This window comes from Mirounga leonina, unplaced genomic scaffold (assembly GCF_011800145.1).
Source record: "Mirounga leonina isolate KUSES-001 unplaced genomic scaffold, KU_Mleo_1.0 Mir_101799, whole genome shotgun sequence".
In the NCBI taxonomy this organism is placed as follows: domain Eukaryota; kingdom Metazoa; phylum Chordata; class Mammalia; order Carnivora; family Phocidae; genus Mirounga; species Mirounga leonina.
In genome coordinates this window covers 2467931-2485708 of record NW_023270210.1, presented here as the reverse complement: position 1 = coordinate 2485708, position 17778 = coordinate 2467931, and the positions used below count along the sequence as shown (strand labels likewise).

General features: G+C 43.4%; 2 protein-coding genes across 7 annotated transcripts in view; one reads left to right on the top strand and one right to left on the bottom strand.

Annotated features, from left to right (window-relative positions):
* Nucleotides 1–334: 334 nt before the first annotated feature.
* CETN2 (centrin 2) lies at nucleotides 335–4512 on the bottom strand. Of its 3 annotated transcripts, none has more exons than XM_035011659.1 (5): nucleotides 4399–4512; nucleotides 3299–3457; nucleotides 2844–2972; nucleotides 1288–1503; nucleotides 335–913 (listed from the first exon to the last, which is right to left on the bottom strand). In XM_035011659.1, exons 1-5 carry the CDS (start codon nucleotides 4495–4497, stop codon nucleotides 824–826), a joined length of 693 nt encoding a protein of 230 aa, XP_034867550.1. In that variant the 5' UTR covers nucleotides 4498–4512; the 3' UTR covers nucleotides 335–823. The 3 variants fall into 3 exon arrangements, with proteins under 3 accessions (XP_034867550.1, XP_034867559.1, XP_034867564.1); XM_035011668.1 differs by having other exon boundaries at nucleotides 1366–1503; XM_035011673.1 differs by having other exon boundaries at nucleotides 4445–4466.
* Nucleotides 4513–4698: 186 nt separating this feature from the next.
* Nucleotides 4699–17778, top strand: part of NSDHL (NAD(P) dependent steroid dehydrogenase-like) — a 29483-nt gene continuing 16403 nt past the window's right edge. The window contains exons 1-4 of one of the 4 annotated variants that reach the window (XM_035011616.1): nucleotides 4701–4809; nucleotides 11720–11760; nucleotides 13793–13904; nucleotides 17200–17358. In XM_035011616.1, coding sequence (XP_034867507.1) covers nucleotides 13833–13904; nucleotides 17200–17358 — 231 coding nt within the window. In that variant the 5' untranslated portion in view covers nucleotides 4701–4809; nucleotides 11720–11760; nucleotides 13793–13832. Of the gene's footprint in view, nucleotides 4810–8746; nucleotides 8936–11719; nucleotides 11761–13792; nucleotides 13905–17199; nucleotides 17359–17778 lie in introns of those variants that run through there. The other 3 variants (XM_035011622.1, XM_035011641.1, XM_035011633.1) reach the window with 3 other exon arrangements.

Here is a 17778-nt window from a genome sequence, read left to right as displayed (position 1 = left end):
GACCAGAGGTTGGTTAAATTCAACCTACTGTCATAGTAACTTGCCTGCCCCCAATTTGTCCAAGCACAAATTACCAATAGGACTCTCAGCCTTACACTTTGCCCAAACTATTTTTAAGGCAGCATTTAGGTGTAGGTGAAATGGAGATTCTGCTAGTTTTAACCCTGACAGATTCCCAAGGCAAGAAACAATTCAAGTCAATAGTAAAGGATGATTTCATTTTCTGTCCATGGGCTGGGAAGGAGTTGGGGATCTACCAGGCTGCCTTCAACACGTGGTTTAGAAGATGAACTCATAGTCAAGGCCAAAGAACTCATCCCTAGAGAACAAAAGCTTAAAATAAGAAAGGCTTTATTTTTAAGACAAAACAAATAGCACAAACACACATCCAAATGCACGTGAGTAAATTCACTGGGTTTTATAAAAGAGAAAGCGGCACTCAGGTGTCAGTTATAACTAGAAACATCAAGGAGATGCCCCCTGCTTCTGGTGGCTTGGATACAACATGTGCTTGTCTAAGAAGTCGTTCTGGGTGGCATCAGTGTGGAAATGCATGACAAGAGTGAGGTGATACAAGGCAGAAATGCAGGTGGGTGAAAGCTTTAAGACCCTTTTCACCACCGTAATGTGCTTTTGTTTTGCTCTGGGGAATTGAAGCAATCAGCAGGTCACCTTAAAGAGAACTTAAATGTCAAAGAACACTTTCAAATACCTAAAAGAGATTCAAGATTGTTACTAAAGTTATACAGGTAGGTCAGTAGGAGAAAATAGTTTATGTTCTCAAAACCCAGGTTTCACACAATATGAAAAGAAGAGACTGATTTTAGTAAAGGCTGGTCTTTTTCATGATGCGCAGGAACTCTTGCTCATTGACTTCTCCATCTCCATCTCGATCAGCCTCATCGATCATTTCCTGCAGGATAATGAAGGCTCAGCTTAGATTAATTCATAAATAAAACTAAAATATAACTGAGCAATAGGTCTTTATAATGTTGCATGAATAGACAGTTGTGGTCCACCCAATGCAAATATACGCTTTTTATAACAGCTTGGTTCCCAAAAAATTATTTAAAAATCAAGCAATACTTTGTCACACATATCATCTAGAAGGGAACTTGAAGATCATCCTGTCCAGGGGAATTCCTAAAACCTAAAATAGTAAGTAAAATTGTACATGTGTGCATTTTTCTGGGAGCAGGGCACATAGATTTGTCACGCTATCAAAGGAGAAATTAAGTGGTCAACAGAGGGACAAGAGAACACTACTTTTCCTTCAGTGGGGCTCACATCAGAGAAAATGAAACTCCGAGAAGTCACACAGGGGCTCCAAGCAGGAATTGAGCTCCAGTCTGATGCCTTACAAACCTGTAGCTCCTCATCAGTGAGGTTCTCACCCAACTCCTTGGCCACACGCTTTAGATTTTTGAATGATATCTTCCCAGTTTCATCATCATCGAAGAGCTTGAAAGCTTTCAGAATTTCTTCTTTGGTATCTTTCTCAGACTTAACAAGTAAAACAGAAAACACAGGAGCAATTACTTGTGCAGCAACCCCACTAGCACCTAACCCCTTTACATGGTCTTGATGATGGCCTTCATGACATAAGTCCTAGCTCACAGGAGATCAAACATCACCCAGGGTAGAAGAGGACAAACTCAGTGACATTATTATAAACACAGCGGCTAAAAGGGAAATATAAAACATTCTTTCTGTACAAACCAAAGAGAAATAGGAGTAGAAGGTACAGTTAAAGCTAGGGGAAATATACTGCTTAAGCTGGTGGAAGAGGGATCTTCTTGGCGGGGGTAGGGAGATGCAGGGAGGACAGAGAGGGCTATTTAACTTGTTATGGGATCATGGAGAGTTATTGGGATCCCAAGTACTATAAAAGAGGAAGAAAGGAAAATCCCCAAGAACTCAAACTCCAGAAGTTCCTGAAAGGTAGCTAAAGATAGAGAGAATCCCTCTAATAAGAGCAATTTGGGAACCAACCCTCAATGTGGGACGGCTTTACTAGGTAGTTACAGAACATTTAGCTTCCTGATCTCTTAAATTAGTAGACACACACAAAAAATAGGTATGATTAGATGTTTTCAAAGCAACAGAATTATCAGAGTAGGAACAGACCCGTGACCTGAGACATACATGGAGTTACTTTTCCACAGGCCAGTCGAGCATAGCTGAGCCACACAAAAGAGGAGCCAGAAAGCCAATGAAAGAGCAATGGCCCAAGGGGAACATAAACATACATCCTAGGTGGGAAGGCATGCAGAGGAGTGAGGTGGATTGTTCGGGTGACAGAGTCTTTCTTGGCCCTCTGGATCCTGTAAAATGGTGACACCTGTGGGACCAGACAATGGGTGACTTCAACCTTGAAAGTGCTGAAAGGCCAAATTCGGTGCAATGAAAAACACAGCTGTTGAAGTAACCTGCCCTCAGGCTAAAGCCGCCCAGAACAAGAAATGAGAGAGAAAAGAATTTTGACCTTTAAAGTATAGGCATTTCGTCTTGTCAGTCAGTGCAATATTGCTGGTGTTTACAGGTTTTACTGCTTGTGGCTATCACAGTGACGTATCAGTTGGAGAAAAATAATCACAAGAGTGACAGCAGTCGTACTTTCATGAGTTTACAGAGGGGAAACGGACTTTTCCTGTGATTCTGTGGCCTTGGAGAAAGCCAAGTAGAACCTAAGCATCCTAATTGTCAGTCATAAATACCATCCTTTTTCAGCTGAACCCTCCAGTTTGTATTAACTTTTCTTCAGTGAAGACATTTTTATATCTAGATTCAAATTTCTTCACTATTATGCGTGGAAAATATGCTGGTTATCCTAGCTAACTTACCATTTTCTGAGTCATCACAGTCAAAAAGTCACTAAAGTTCATTTTTCCTGTCCCTTCCTTATCGATTTCACTTATCATTTTCTTGATCTCTTCTTTCTTGGGTTCAAAGCCCAGTGCCCTCATTGCCACCTACAATGAAAACAGGATTATCTCAATATGCACATCTAAACCTAGCAGGAGCAAAAATGACAGCACTGAGAGCATTAAGCCAGCATCTGACACAATCACGTTAAAATGACTAGGAAACACTATAACATTATGCAGATTGATATCTGTGCTCAATTTTATTTTATAACAGTTGAGGTAAATAAAGACAGGAAAACAGAGCATACTACAAACTCTGCTGTTACTTTTTGCAAGGAGAAGAGGGCCAAAGGGGTAGAGCAGTAACAGGGAAAGAAGACAAAGAAGTAGAGGAAAGGCAAAACAGCACAGTGGGAATGTAAAGGGCTTACCTTAAGTTCCTTAACATCTATGGTCCCAGTTCCATCAGCATCAAAGAGATCAAAAGCTTCCCGGATTTCCTGTTTCTGCTCTTCAGTAAGCTCTGGCTTAGGACTCATCCTTTTTCGCTGGGCAGATGATGCCATGCTTGCCTTCTTAAAGTTAGAGGCCTTTAGATATTTTACAAACACAGAAGCACAATATTATGTAATACAATCCATATTTTACATAAAATAGTTACAAAGTATTTTAAAAATATTTACACCAAGCAATTCCAAAGCTTTGCTTAACAGGAAAGAATATGCTTTACTGGAAAGAACAATGAATCTTTTCCATGCACCTCTATCCCTCCCTCTTCTTTCCTATTGTTTCTAGAAGCAAGGAGACCCCTTGTTCCTTTGGGCATCTCTTATTGAAAATCATCCCCAAAGAGATCTAGCCAAGGAGCTGACTGTGGATAACTGTACAGATAATCAGCTGTCCTTGAATTTGGGGATCCTAAGTCTAGAAATGTCCTTACAACACCTGCTCGCAGTAGTCCGCTTCCCTCTATGTACTCCGACTTTGTGATTACTTCTACATTTGGCTAAATATTACTACGTAGCTAAGGTGTATGTTCTGCCAATACCGAATAATAAAACTCAATCCACTCGACACCTCTGTGCCTCCGTCAAGAAGCTCAAAACGTCTCCCGAATGTCCCTGTACTTATTTAGAATGCACGTTAACAAACATAATAAACCTCCCCCCCCCTCCCCGTTTCTGTGGGTAAACTTTGGTAGCGCAAGGCGGCCAGGGTCTGAAGGGTCAGGGCATGCAGGTAACCCGAGTTTTCTCCGACCAAGGGCGGTCACCGAGGGCGCTGGCAGGGGAAGGCCAGGGGAGCCCGAGGGATGGGGTGGGGGGCGCAGACTGGATGACGGGGAGACAGCGGAGAATCACAGGCCCAGCTGGGCGGCCGGCATCTCTACCCTACCCTTCCGGGAAAGAGCTCAGAGGAAGTAGGGTCACTCCAAAGCCGAGAACGGAGCAGGAGAGCTGGCAGGGCCAGATGAGGCCTGGAAAGAGCTTGGCCTCTGGGCGCGGGGCACCAAAGGGCCGCCCCCACTCACCATTGCCGATGGACCCCGCTGCCCGTTGTTACGGCAACCGACGTACCTACTGACTCGGCGCCGTTCCCACCGCCCCGCGCGCGCGGCGCCGCTCCCCATTGGCGGCCCGCTTGCCGCCGCTGCTCCCCATTGGCGTAGGGCTGTGGTGGGTGGGGCTAACCGGACAAAAGCCAGGCCCAGGGCTTGGGGGCTGTGCGCTCACAGCCGAGACCTGGCTTCATTGGGCAGAATCATGTTATGAGCGCCGATTGGCTGAGCTGGCGCCGAGCTGAGCCAATCCTCTTGGCGGAGGCGTCTCGGCAGATCCTCTGCTCATGCGGACGGGGAGAAAAGGGTGGCTCCCGGGGCCGTAGGTCTTTGGGTGCAAGCTGAAGGCGCGCTGAGGCTGACCAGGGGATCACCTACGGACGGGTGAGGATCACGACCTCGCCCTTGGAGGCTGCGTTCTATCGGCTGCTGGGCGGGAGGGTAGGGGGCTGGGTGGGGCCTTCGGTAGGGGCCTTTCTGAATTAGGGCCAGAGGGGCCAGAGAAGACCGTGACCTTTCGTGTCAGAGCGGAGACTGTACTCAAGGGGCGACTGAGACCCAGAGAAGGGAACGGGAATGTCACAGAGGTTTGGACGACTGGTACTTAGAAACCGAATCCAGCTGAGGCTCTTCCTTTGAGGGTGTCCATTCTAGAGCACCGCCCTCTCCCCCGAACAGATTTTAAGAGAGGATCTCTTCTCTTCTGGCTAAAAGCAGCCCAGGAAGGTGAGGTGGAGGCTTGGGAACGGACTTCGAAGGGAGTGAAAGAGATAATGAGCGAGCATGAGGGAGAGAGAGGTCATTAAAATATACTCTTTTTGACACCCAAACACTCAGGCCGAGATACTGTCGTGAGCAAAGTCACACAAGAGTTTTGGGAGTGTGAGGGGTGCTTGGAGACTGTTTTTTTTCTTTTTTTCTTTTTTAAAAATTTATTTGTTTTTTTTTTTCCATCATGATAAGTGCAGTCTTTACTCCCCATCACCTATGTAACTCATCCCCTCGCCTACTTCCCCTCTGGTGACCATCAGTGTGTTCTCTATAGTTAAGAGTCTGTTTCTTGGTATGCCTCTCTTTTTAACACCCTCCCATGCTCATTTATTTTGTTTCTTAAATCCCACATATGAGTGAAATCATATGGTATTTGTGTTTCTCTCATTTATTTTGCTTTGCAAAATATTCTCTGGCTCCATCCATGTCATTGCAAATGGCAAGATTTAATTCTTTTTGGTGGTTGAGTAATATTCCATTGTGTATATACCACACCTTTTTTGTCCATTCATCTGTCGATGGACACTTGGACCGTTTCAGTATCTTGGCTGTTGTAAATAATGCTGCTATAAACATCAGTGTGCATGGATCCCTTTGAATTTTTATTTTTGTTCTTTGGGTAAATACCCAGTAGTGCAATTATTGAATCATAAGATAGTTCTATTTTTAATTTTTTGAGGAACCTCCATACCGTTTTCCAGAGTGCCTGCACCAGTTTGCATTCCTACCAATAGTGCAAGAGGGTTCCTTTTTCTTTCTTTCTGCGGCTGAGGTCCAAGAGGTTGCTGCCTGTGTTCTCCTTTAGGATTTTAATGGACTCCTGTCTCACATTTAGCTCTTTCATCAATTTGAGTCTATTTTTGTGTGTGGTGTAAGGAAATGGTCCAGTTTCATTCTTCTGCATGTGGCTGTCCAATTTTCCCAACACCATTTGTTGAAGAGACTGTCTTTTTCCCATTGGATATCCTTTCCTGCTTTGTCGGAGATTAATTGACCACATAGTTGTGGGTTTATTTCTGGGTTTTCTCTTCTGTTTTATGGATCTATGTGGTTTGTTTTAATGCCAGTACCATACTGTTTTAATTATTACCACTTTGTAATATAACTTGAAATCTGGGATTATGATACCTCCAGTTTTGTTTGGTTTTTTTCAAGATTGCTTTGGCTATTTGAGGTCTTTCATGGTTCCGTACAAATTTTAGAATTGTTTGTTCTACTTCTGTGAAAAATGCTGTTGGTACTTTGATAGGGATGGCATTAAATGTGTAGATTGCTTTTGGGTAGTATGGACATTTTAACAATATTTGTTCTTCCCACCCATCAGAATGGAATGTCTTTCCATTCTTTGCATCATCTTGGATTTCTTTCCTCACTTTTTATAGTTCTCAGAGTACAGGTCTTTCACCTTTTTGGTTAAGTGTATTCCTAGATATTTTGTTGTTTTGGTGCAATTGTAAATGGGAGTGTTTTATTAATTTCACTTTCTGCTGCTTCATTATTGGTGTATAAGACTGCAAGAGATTTCTATACATTGATATTATATCCTGCAACTTCACTGAATTCATTTATCAGTTCTCATAGTTTTTCGGTGGACTCTTTAGGGTTTTCTATTTATAGTATCATGTCAAATGCAAATAACACGAGTTTCACTTCTTCCTTCCAGTTTGGATGCCTTTTATTTCTTTATGTTGTCTGATTGCTGTGGCTAGGGCTTACAGGAGTATGTTTGAATAAAGTGGTGAGAGTGGACATCCTTGTCGTCTTCTTCTTGACCTTAGGAGAAAAGCTTCAGTTTTTCCCCATTGAGTATGATGTTAGCTGTGGGTTTTCCATGTAAGGCCCTTATTATATTGAGGCATGTTTCCTCTAGACCTACTTTGTTGAGAGTTTTTATCATGAATGGGGGTTGTACTTTGTCAAATGCTTTTTCTGCATCTATTGAAATAATCATATGGCTTTTATCCTTTCTTTTATTCATGTGATATATCATGTTGATTGATTTGCAAATATGGAACCACCCTTGCATCCCAGGAATAAATCCTACTTGATAGTGGTGTATGATTTTTTTTTAATGTATTGTTCAATTAGGTTTGCTAAGGTTTTGTGTAGGATTTTTTGCATCTATATTCGTGAGAGATATTGGTCTGTGGTTCTCTTTTTCTGTGGTGTCTTTATCTGGTTTTGGGATCAGGGTGACACTGACCTCATAGAATGAATTTGGGAGTATTCCTTGCTCTTGTATTTTTTGGAATAACTTGAGAAGAATAGGTAGAATTTACCTGTGGAGCTGTCTCGTCCCGGACTTCTGCTTGTTCGGAGTTTTTTGATTGCTGATTCAATTTCGTTGCTGGTAATTGGTCTGTTCCAATTTTCTAATTCTTCCTGTTTAGTTTTGGTAGGTTATATGTTTCTAGGAATTTACCCATTTCTTCTGAGTTGTTCAATTTTTTGGCATATATTTTTTCATAATCTTCTGTTACGATTGTTTGTATTTCTCTGGTGTTGGTTGTTATTTCTCCTCTTTCATTAGTTATTTTGCTTATTTGGGTCCTCTCTTTTTTTAACGAGTCTTGCCAAAAGTTTATCGATTTTGTTGATCTTTTCAAAGAACCAGCTCCTGGTTTCATGCATGCTTGGAGAATTACAAGGGGGGGTGTGCAAAGGTATGGGCTAAAGCACTGGAACTAGAGATCCAGGATCTGCCCTCTGCAACTAGCCCAGTGTAAAAGGGTTCTCGGCCCTTACCTGCTTCCCCTCTGGGCACTGGGGCAGTATTTAGGGAGGCAGGGGACAGAGCATAAGTTTCTCAGGCTGAGAAAGGCATGAAATATATTAACATCCATTAAGTGAAAGTGTTTGCTGACCTTTTGCCCTTTTCTCGTGTGACTGTTCAGTAAAGTCCAGACTCAACCTGGCATCTGAGCCTCCTGCCCAGTTTTGCCTCTGCTAGTCCTTATACATCATGTCTCTCCACACCCTATTTCCCAGCCAGCGTGCAGGGTGGCAGCCCGGCAGAGTAGGAAGAACAACCTCGCCTGCCTTGGCTGCGTAACATCTGCCTGACTTGTGGCAAGTCAGTTGACCTCTCTGAGCCTGGGTTTCTCCTTTGTTGAACGGGACCTAACTGAGCGCTTTGGGGATCTTCATGGTATAATATATTTAGATGTAAAAGGACTTGACATTTAGCATCTTTTCAGGCAGTATTATTTCTTTTCTTCGATTTGCTCTTTCCCCTCCCCAGCATGCCCAAAGCCTTAGACTTGGGTAAAATCCCTTCTCCACACTGCAGCCAGAGTGTTGCTTCCAATCTTAACACTCACCCTGCTTACAACTTCCTGGGGCTCCCCCATCTCCTCTTAGTATAACCCCTTAACCTGGCACGCAGCCCCTTCCTATTCTCAACTTTGCTCCTAGTCTTGCTTCACACTCGCTGCGACACAACTTGTCACAGTTGCCAGAACATGCTGGCTTTGTGTCATCACCTTGTCCTTCCCATCGCTGGCCATGGAATGTCTTTCAGGACACCCAACCCCCGTGCTAGACTCACTCCTCTGTGGCCTTGAGAACTTGGCTCAGGGATCACCTCGGGCCAGCCTCCCTGCTCCGGGTTTACCTTCCTCAGAGCCCAGAAGCACTTCCACAGTTCCCTGCTACGTCTGTCTCCCATACTACATGGTGGGCTCCCTGGAGGCTGGTGCTGTGTCCTGTGCAGGTTCTGCTTGGCAGTGGCCAGCATTCGGTGAGTGAGCCGATACCCGGGTGCTCTTTTACAAGTTGCAGGTCCCCTTTACCCTTGGGACTTGTTTGAGGAACTCACCAAGAAGAGGGAAGATACTGCAGGTGGAGGGAACAACATAAGCTAAAACTTGCAGGCATGCTGATGGTTTTCTCAGGGGCCACAACAAAATCAAAGCCAGGACCTTTCTGTGTCCTAGAGATAGACAAGCAGAGAGACGAATGAGTGACAGAAACAAGATACCTTAGATCTATGAAAGGACAAGATTGAGCTGATTGAATCCTTTAGAGAAGTGCATTTTGCCTTGATTCCTGTTTGCAGTTTTCTTGTGCACACAGGCATTGTCTGTCCACAGACTAGAGTGATGAACTTGGATGGAGCCAGAGAATATTAGTTTCTAGCACTGACTCCATGGAAGACAGCAGGCAGGGCCCCGACCACCCCCACACACCCTAACACACCCCTCTGAATTGCTCTGCATTTCATCTTTACAAAGAAGCCAATCTCCCATGTTTTCAAAGGAGAAAACACTTGTCTTTCTGTCTGGTTTGAAGTGGACAGACTGTCCTTTCCTTTTGCCTCCAGGACTTAGTTGTTGGGGACTTGCCCCAGCAGGAAGGAGGAGATTGGGCTCACTTGGTCTCTTCCTAGGTGTTGTTGTTGTTGTTGTTGTTGTTGTTGTTGTTTTAGTTTAAGGCTTTGTCCCAGTGTGTATGGAGGGCATACATACTGGTTTTTAATGGATTCAAAGACATAATTTTGTGAAGGAGAAAGACATGAGGCTTCTGATATGTGAACCTTAACAACCCCAGCCCCATGAGTGTTGCTCTTTGGGGTCTTATTTTTCCCATTCAGAGCTATTCTGAGCCCATTTTCAAGAGGATAGTGGGTGGCAACGGTCATCACCATCCATCTCCAGAACTTTTCATCTTGTAGAACTGAAACTATAGCTACCAAATACTCACTCCCCAATTCCCCCCTCCTCCCAGCCCCTGGCACCTACCATTCTACTTTCTATGTGTATGAATTTGACTACTATAATTACCTCATATAAGTAGAATCATATAGCATGTGTCCTTTGTGACTGGCTGATTTCATTTAGCATACTGTCTTCAAGGTTCATCCATGTCATAGCATGTCAGAATTTCCTGCCTTTTTTTTCATTTTTATTTTGCTGTGGTAAGAGCGCTGCCCGTGAGATCTACCCTCTTAGCAAACGTTTAAGTGTACAATACATTATTGTTGACTATAGGTACAGTGTTGTGTAGGGGATCTCTAGAGCTTGCTCATCTTGCTAAACTAAAACTTCATGCCCATGGATGAGTAACTCCCCACTGCCCCCCTTCCCCAACCCTTGGCAACCACCGTTCTCCTCTTTGAATCTTTGAATTTGACCATTTTAGGTACCTCATATAAGTAGAATATGCAGTATTTGTCTTTCTGTGCCTGGCTTATTTCACTTAGCATAATGTCTTCAAAGTTCATCCATGTTGTTGCATATAATAGAATTTCCTTCCTTTTTAAGGCTGAATAATATTGCATTGTATGGTTAGACTACATTTCCTTTATCCATTCATCTGTCAATGAGTATTTAGGTTGTTTCCATCTTGGCCGTTGTGAATAGTACTATAATGAGCATCGGAGAGCTAATATTTATCTCTTCGAGATCCTGGTTTCAATTCTTTTGGATATATACCCAGGAGTAGGATTGCTGTATTATATGGTAGTTCTATTTTTAATTTTTTGAGGATCTTTTATACCATTTTCCATAGGAGCTGTACCATTTTGCATTCCATCTAACGGTGTGCAAGGCTTCCAATTTCTCCACATCCTCACCCACACTTATCTTCTGGCTTTTTGATAACAGCCATCCTGACAGGAGTGAAGTGCTATCTCATTGTGGTTTTGATTTGCATTTCCCTAATGATTAGTGACATTGAGCATTTTTTCATGTGCCTGTTGGCCATTTGTATGTCTTCTTTGGAGAAATGTCTATTCAAGTCCTTAGCCCATTATTTAAAAACCCTTATTAGATACATGGTTTGCAAATGTTTTCTCCCATTCCATAGTTGCCAGAATTTCCTTCCTTTTTAAGGCAGAATAATACTGCATTTTGTTTATCTATTCATCCATTGATGGACACTTGGGTTACTTCTACCTTTTGGCTATTGTGAATAGTGGTGCCAGTGAACAGGGGTGTACAAATATCTGTTCAAATTCCTGCTTTCAGTTTTTTGGGCTATATACTCAGACATGGAATTCCTTGATCCTATGGTGATTCTATGTTTCATTTTTTGAGGAACTACATGCTGTCTCTCACAGTCCAGCAGCAGTGCCCAAGACTTCCAGTTTCTCCACAGCTTCGTCAACACTTGTCATTTTCTGTTTTCTGGATTCTTTTTCGATAATAGCCATCCTAATGGGTATGAGGTGGTATCTCATTGTGGTCTCGATTTGCATTTCCCTAATCATTAGTGGTATAGAGCATCTTTTCATCTGCTCATTGGCCATCCGTAAAGTGTATCTTTTTTGAAGAAGTGTCTATTCAATCAGAGCTATTCTTGGTGTTCATTTTAATCTGAGTGTATATCATATGGGGAATTTAGGTTGGGGAGGGTTACCAGTGGAATCTGACTCACTTCCTGAGCTAGTCTTGGGTACCCTAGTCCCTAGAGACAACTAAAGTATCACCAACATTCTGAACTGGCTCATAGTATTTACAGACTTTAAAATAATTTGTATATAATTTGAGACAAAGTAGATTTGATTTTGTTTTTGTTTCTACAGGAAGCTGGTTTGCGGAGGATTGAGTGAGCGCTGTTTGAACGGTATGGATCATGGCAGCAAAATGGGTTTCTTCTTTCACCTCCCAGATCTTCCGCTAGAGATCAAGTGGGGAACAGGCTTAAAGGCTTCTTGCTTTTCTAATAGTACAGGGGGCTTTGGAATTGGCAGCTGTGCTATTTGGCTTTCAGAACTGCAAAGAATACTTGTTTTGATTCCCTATGGCTGCTATAACAACCAACCACAAACTTGGCTTAAAACAGCAGAAATTTCTTCTCTCCCGGTTCTGGAGGCCGGACGTCTGAAATGAAGGTGTCTGTAGAGCCATGCGCCCTCCGAAGGCACTAAGGGAGGAAACTTCCTTGCCTCTTCCAGCTTCTGATGGCTCCAGGTGTTCATTGGCTCATGGCCACATCACTCCAAATACCATCTGCCCTCTCAAGTATCTGGGAAATAGAGTAAGAAGCCAGCAGTGGGTATTTGTGAGTGTAGCCCTCAGTGAAGCTCCTGCATTTTAGATGGGGGTCTGTGTGGTAGAGAGCAGAAGGTGGTCTGCATGGGCTGGTACGAAGTGGGCACTCACATATCCGCTGGACTCATGAGTACCAGGCCCTGCACTTCACGCCAGAATACAGTGGTGAGCAAGACAGACAGAATTCTGGGAGCTGTTTGCTCGGCCTTGGTGCAAGTACCCCAAAGTGCCCAAATCCTCGTTCCCCATCTGATACACATTGAACCGAATGAATTAAAGCTCACCAGTCACATCTGTTTAGAGTGAACAGGTGACAGAGCCCCTTACGAATATAAAGAGGATTATGAGATAGAGGGAGGGATGGGATAGGCATAGAAGTACAGATCACCTTTGCTTATTCATAATACGCATCTGAAAAGGTCATAAGTGAAGTTTTGAAATACATTTTCCTGATAACTTCCATTATGATTTCAGAGATATGTTACCCTAAAATGTCCCCCATGGGACATAGAGGTTCGTAATATCAGTTACAAGGCCATTTCATCCACCCACAGAATAATTCCCTACAAGGAGTCACCTGTTCACTCTAAACAGATGTGACTGGTGTCTGTGTGTGTGTGTGTGTATGCGCACGCGCATAAGTAGCGGCGTGCAATTGGTCTTTGCGTGGCAGCCATCTTCTCACCAATGAGTGTTCTCTGAATCTAGCTTTTTGCAAGCAGTTAGACTGTTTTCCTTGTCACAGATGTCACCGTCTCCAGATGTTAGGAGATGCCTGACTTAAGTACATTGACCACTAGGAAGAAAACAGATATAAGACCAAATACATCTAACCCAAAACTGAACGCTGCTTTTTGTTTGCAAGTCAGTATTATGGGTGAATGAAGAGAGGAGCATATCCTAAGAGCTGTCACAAAAGCTTCTCTTATAAACTACTCTTCTGTTTGGCGTTGTCTCCCAGTTGTGTAGTGCTCAGTCCCCACCATACTGGGACCATTTCCCGAGGGCTTCTGATGGCCCCAGACACTGAGTTCTTCTGCATATAGTTAGGGTGGCTTTAATTGCAACAAGAAGAAGAGCTCTGTCTCCTATTACACTCTTTGCTGCCAGCAGCCCCTGCCCTAGCGTCATGGAGACGAGCACTTAGTCCATTTAAGGGAAACTCAGCTGCAGCAAAGAGACAGGACTTGAGCATATTTACCTAGTTTGTAGTAGGGCTGGCACCAGAACCCGGGACTCCCGAGGTCTGTGCAATGATCAACACAGAGAAACAGGACAATTGGAGCATGTGAGCGCCATGGAAAAAGCTACAGTGCCACAGATGGTCCTTTTGTTGTAAATGGACAATGAGGTCATTTAACTCGCTTTCCACTCTGCCTCTAATCCAAGTGTATGGTGAGTTAATGGGCCCAGTTATACCCTTGTGTCAGAGAGAAGCCTGTCACAGGGGTGTTCAGCAGAGGGCTTTATTTAACAGCTACAGCTATAGTTCAGCTCTTTGTGAAAACTCGACGGGAATGGCATCCACACAAAAACACGAACACCTAAAAGATGTTTCAGTTTATGTAACATAAATGTCGTTCTCTAAATATGTCTTTATGAAGAGAAAACTTCATCACAAGCATAACCGTATTTGAAGCTGAAATGGAACAAGCATTTGATGAGCCAGTGAGAGATCAGGTCACACGGACACATTTGACAGAAGACATTCCAAATGTAAGTACTGACACAAAAAAAGGTTAACCAAAACCAGATAAGGGGAAAGTCAAGCACACATACACCAGCAAACCATTGATACTAGCTGTGGGTCAAAAATTGTATTCAGTACATTTATTAAATCAATCAAAGTTGACTTTTTATATAAGATACATATATTTATTTAAGGTATCAGTTACTTCTTGCTGTGTAACAATGTCAGAACATAGTGGTTTAAAACAACATCCATTTCTTTGCTCATGATTCTGTGATTCAGGCTCTGCCCGGCTTGGGGGTCCTTGACTGATCTCGTCTGGCCTCACCTGCAGTCATGGGGATCCCCTGAGGTGTTTGTTCTACACAGCCTCACTCACATGCGGTAACTGCTGGCTATCAGCCCGGTGCCTTGGTTTGCCTTCATGTGGCCTCCAGCAGGCTAGACTAGGCTTGGCAGAAGGCTTCCCCAGTAATCATAATGGCAATAGCAAGGACTCCTAAGATCTAGTGTTGCAAGTATCAGAAAGGACTCTAAGGAATTGTCAGGCTCCCTGGAGGTTGTTTGTGTAGATCTGCAGATGTTGGGTTTGATTCTTTGATTCACTTTTAATGAATGCTAACACTTCAGAAATGAAATCACACCAAGGTAAAATGTGTTTATATCAAATGTTAATAAATGATAGATGCCCAGAAGATTCCCTGGACCACCAGATCCTCCTGGTTTTCGTGTGTAGCTCAGAATAAAGCCTCTAATGTGCCTCTGTAGTTGAAGGTTAATGTGAGAGTCTAGTTGCCAAAAAAATGTACATTTCAATGGTTGTATCAGTGGTGTTCTCATGGGTTGACTTTATAAGAAGTATAAGTTATACATTTAAACTACTGAAATAAAAAGAACACTTTCATCTTACTTTATAATATGTTCTGTGTAAGAGTTCTCTGAAAAGAGGCCCACTGCTAGAGACAAAGGAAAACAGAACAGGTTAAAAGACACCCAGGGCCCTAGACTATTCTCTTAGCTCAAGATCATAGTGCAATTGAAATCATTTGGATGGCTTTCTTTTCTATTCTTAAAACTCTCTCCAAGATGTTGATTTTGTAACTCCCCCCGGTAACCCATTCTTGAATCTCACTACCTGTTTTCAATTTGGAGTTTTATTCTTACTTGTTAGTACATATTCCTTCTTGTCCGCTGTGCCCACTTCCTCTGCATCATCTTTCATGGCCATAAAAAGCAAGTAGTTATTTCACATGATCTCTAACCATGTAGTATTATAGGTGTGATTAAAGTCATTGTCCCATCACATACCTGACTTCTCTGGGGTAAATGCCAGTTCTCATAAATCTCTGAGGGGTAGCCATTGGCTCGCTTGTTCCAAGCAATATTGGTGCCGCATTTCAATATAACAAAAAGATCCACACCACTCTGTCAAAGGGAAGAATTAAGGATTGCCCCCATTTCGGGCGCCTGGGTGGCTCAGTCGGTTAAGCGTCCAACTCTTGATTTCAGCTCAGGTCATGATCTCAGGGTCCTGGGATCGAGCCCTGAGTCGGGCTCTGCTCTCAGTGGGGAGTCTGCTTGGGGATTCTCTCTCCCTCTGTCCCCCCCATTTGCACGCACGCGCTCTCTCCCTCTCTCTCAAATAAATAAATAAATAAATCTTTTTTTAAAAAGGATTGCTCACATTTAAAATCATGAAATGAAATTACACTGGACATAACAGAAAGGTTATTTGATTTAAAAAAAAAATTAGACTATCAAACTTTGAAACAACTGTAACTAGAGATGCCAGATAATATAACCAAGAGAATCTGAAACCCTTTGGGATACCATCAGAACATGTCTAGTCTGAACCTCTTTGGATTCAGGCAAACTTTTAGCAACCAATGAAAAATCAGTTTGGGGAGCAGGGAGGCTTGGAGTTATTCTAAAAAACTGCATTTTCCTGTACAGCTGACTTGAGGAAAGGAGAAGGGCTAGCCCAAATGAGGATCAAATGGAATTTGCGTAATTTAATTTGCCTGTGTCCTGGGCATGTCTTAGAAGTTTCAGTGAAAGTGCAAATTGTTTAGCATGGTATGATTACACGTATATGAGAGTAATCAAAACAAAACCTAGACAGAAATGGATTGAAGAGATCATTTGGTTGGGGTGGGTGGCGTGGAATGGCGAGGCTGATTATGTCAGTAGATTATGCACATGCCTGAACAAATGCCAGAGCTCCAGAGCCATCTCCAGGTGGCCCAGCAGACTCCAGTAAAAATGCCAGTCTAGACGGGACACCAGGTTGAAGGGGTGAATCTGTAGAAGGGGCCTGGGAACCTGTGGAGTCTCCTGCATATCTCAATTGTATAGGTATTTAAGGATTAAATAGGGGGGTTAGTTGTTTGTTTTCGAATCAGGAGCAGAATTTCTTTAACATCTTTAGTTTCCATACTCCCAACTTCGATTGACTGTACATGAGCTTAGGGAGAATGGGGGTTTGTCATCTTCAGGAAGCCCAGATACGGTTTTAGAAAGACCCCAGGGGGGAGGGATATCACAGGCCCTCCTTTGGAGACACTCGGAGCCAGCTTAATCAGGATGCAACAGACACAGTTTTGCATTGCCTCCCCGGTATCAGAATATTGAAGTGCCCGCATCTGGTGCTCTGTCTTTCCATTACCCCCAGTTACCAGAATTGGAATTTAGCCAAGAAAGTGCGCATGTTGTAAAAGCTGAAATGTAAACACCGTGGCTCTTCCCTGATACCTCAACTTGCTCAGAGCTCAGAGAAGGAAAAGCAAAGCCCTAGGCCTGGCTGATTAGCAGTTTACTGATCCTCCCTGCAACCCCTCAGGAGATCCCATCAGACAGCAGCAGTCTTGGATACACTAAGGCAGGAAGGGGGTAGGTGACAAGCCTAAAGTCACAGAGCCCAGCCCTGTAATGGTTGGGGAGGAAAAGGAGCTGACTTTCTCCTGCGAGTATAGAGACTTTGCTTTCTTCTCTCTGATAGTTTAAGTGGACATTGTCCATTCAGTGGGTGGCATGTTGTGTTGTGTTTTGTTTTGTTTCTGTTTGTTTTGCCTTAGAAGTGCCAAGGGATCAGTTATTAGAAGCAAGAAGGTATCACTTTGGGGTTTTTTGTATTGTTCAGTTTTGATCATTGGTATAAGATCATCCAATCCAGCCAAAATCTATCTCAGACTCATTTGCTGTCTCTCTTTCCTCCTTAACTGATCCAGGAGACAAGGGTGCCACTGGCTCATGAACATGTGAGTCCAGGCTCTTTATAGCTTCCAGTTCTCACGTCCCACCTACCACCCTTTTTTTCTTCAGGCCAATAAGTGCACAGTGATCGGAGGTTCTGGATTCCTGGGACAGCACATGGTGGAGCAGTTGCTGGCAAGAGGCTACACTGTCAATGTATTTGATATGCGGCAAGGGTTTGACAATCCCCAGGTGCAGTTCTTTCTGGGAGACCTCTGCAGCCAACAGGTAACGGACCACCCAGCCTTGCCAGTTTTCCACAGGCCCCCCAAAAGGAAACTACCAGGCTTCCCCCACTCAGAGGTCAACCATATTGTTTCAAAAAAAAATGTTTTTGAAAAATTTTAAAGTTACAGGAAAGAACTTAACCCACATTTGGTCAGTACAACTCCACTCTGCCATGGTAGTGTGAAAGCAGCCGTGGTCCACACGTAAATGAATGGGTGTGGCCGTGTGCCAATAAAACTTTATTTACAAACAAAGTTGTCCACGGGCTACAGTGTGCCTCTTACTGTTCCAGAGTAGTCAGTTGACCTTGGAATGACATGGGTCAGGGGCATGGACCCCCCATACAGCTGAAAATCTGTGTACAACTTTTGACTCCCCAAAAAGTCCCCAATAGCCTCCTGTTGACCAGAAACCTTACTG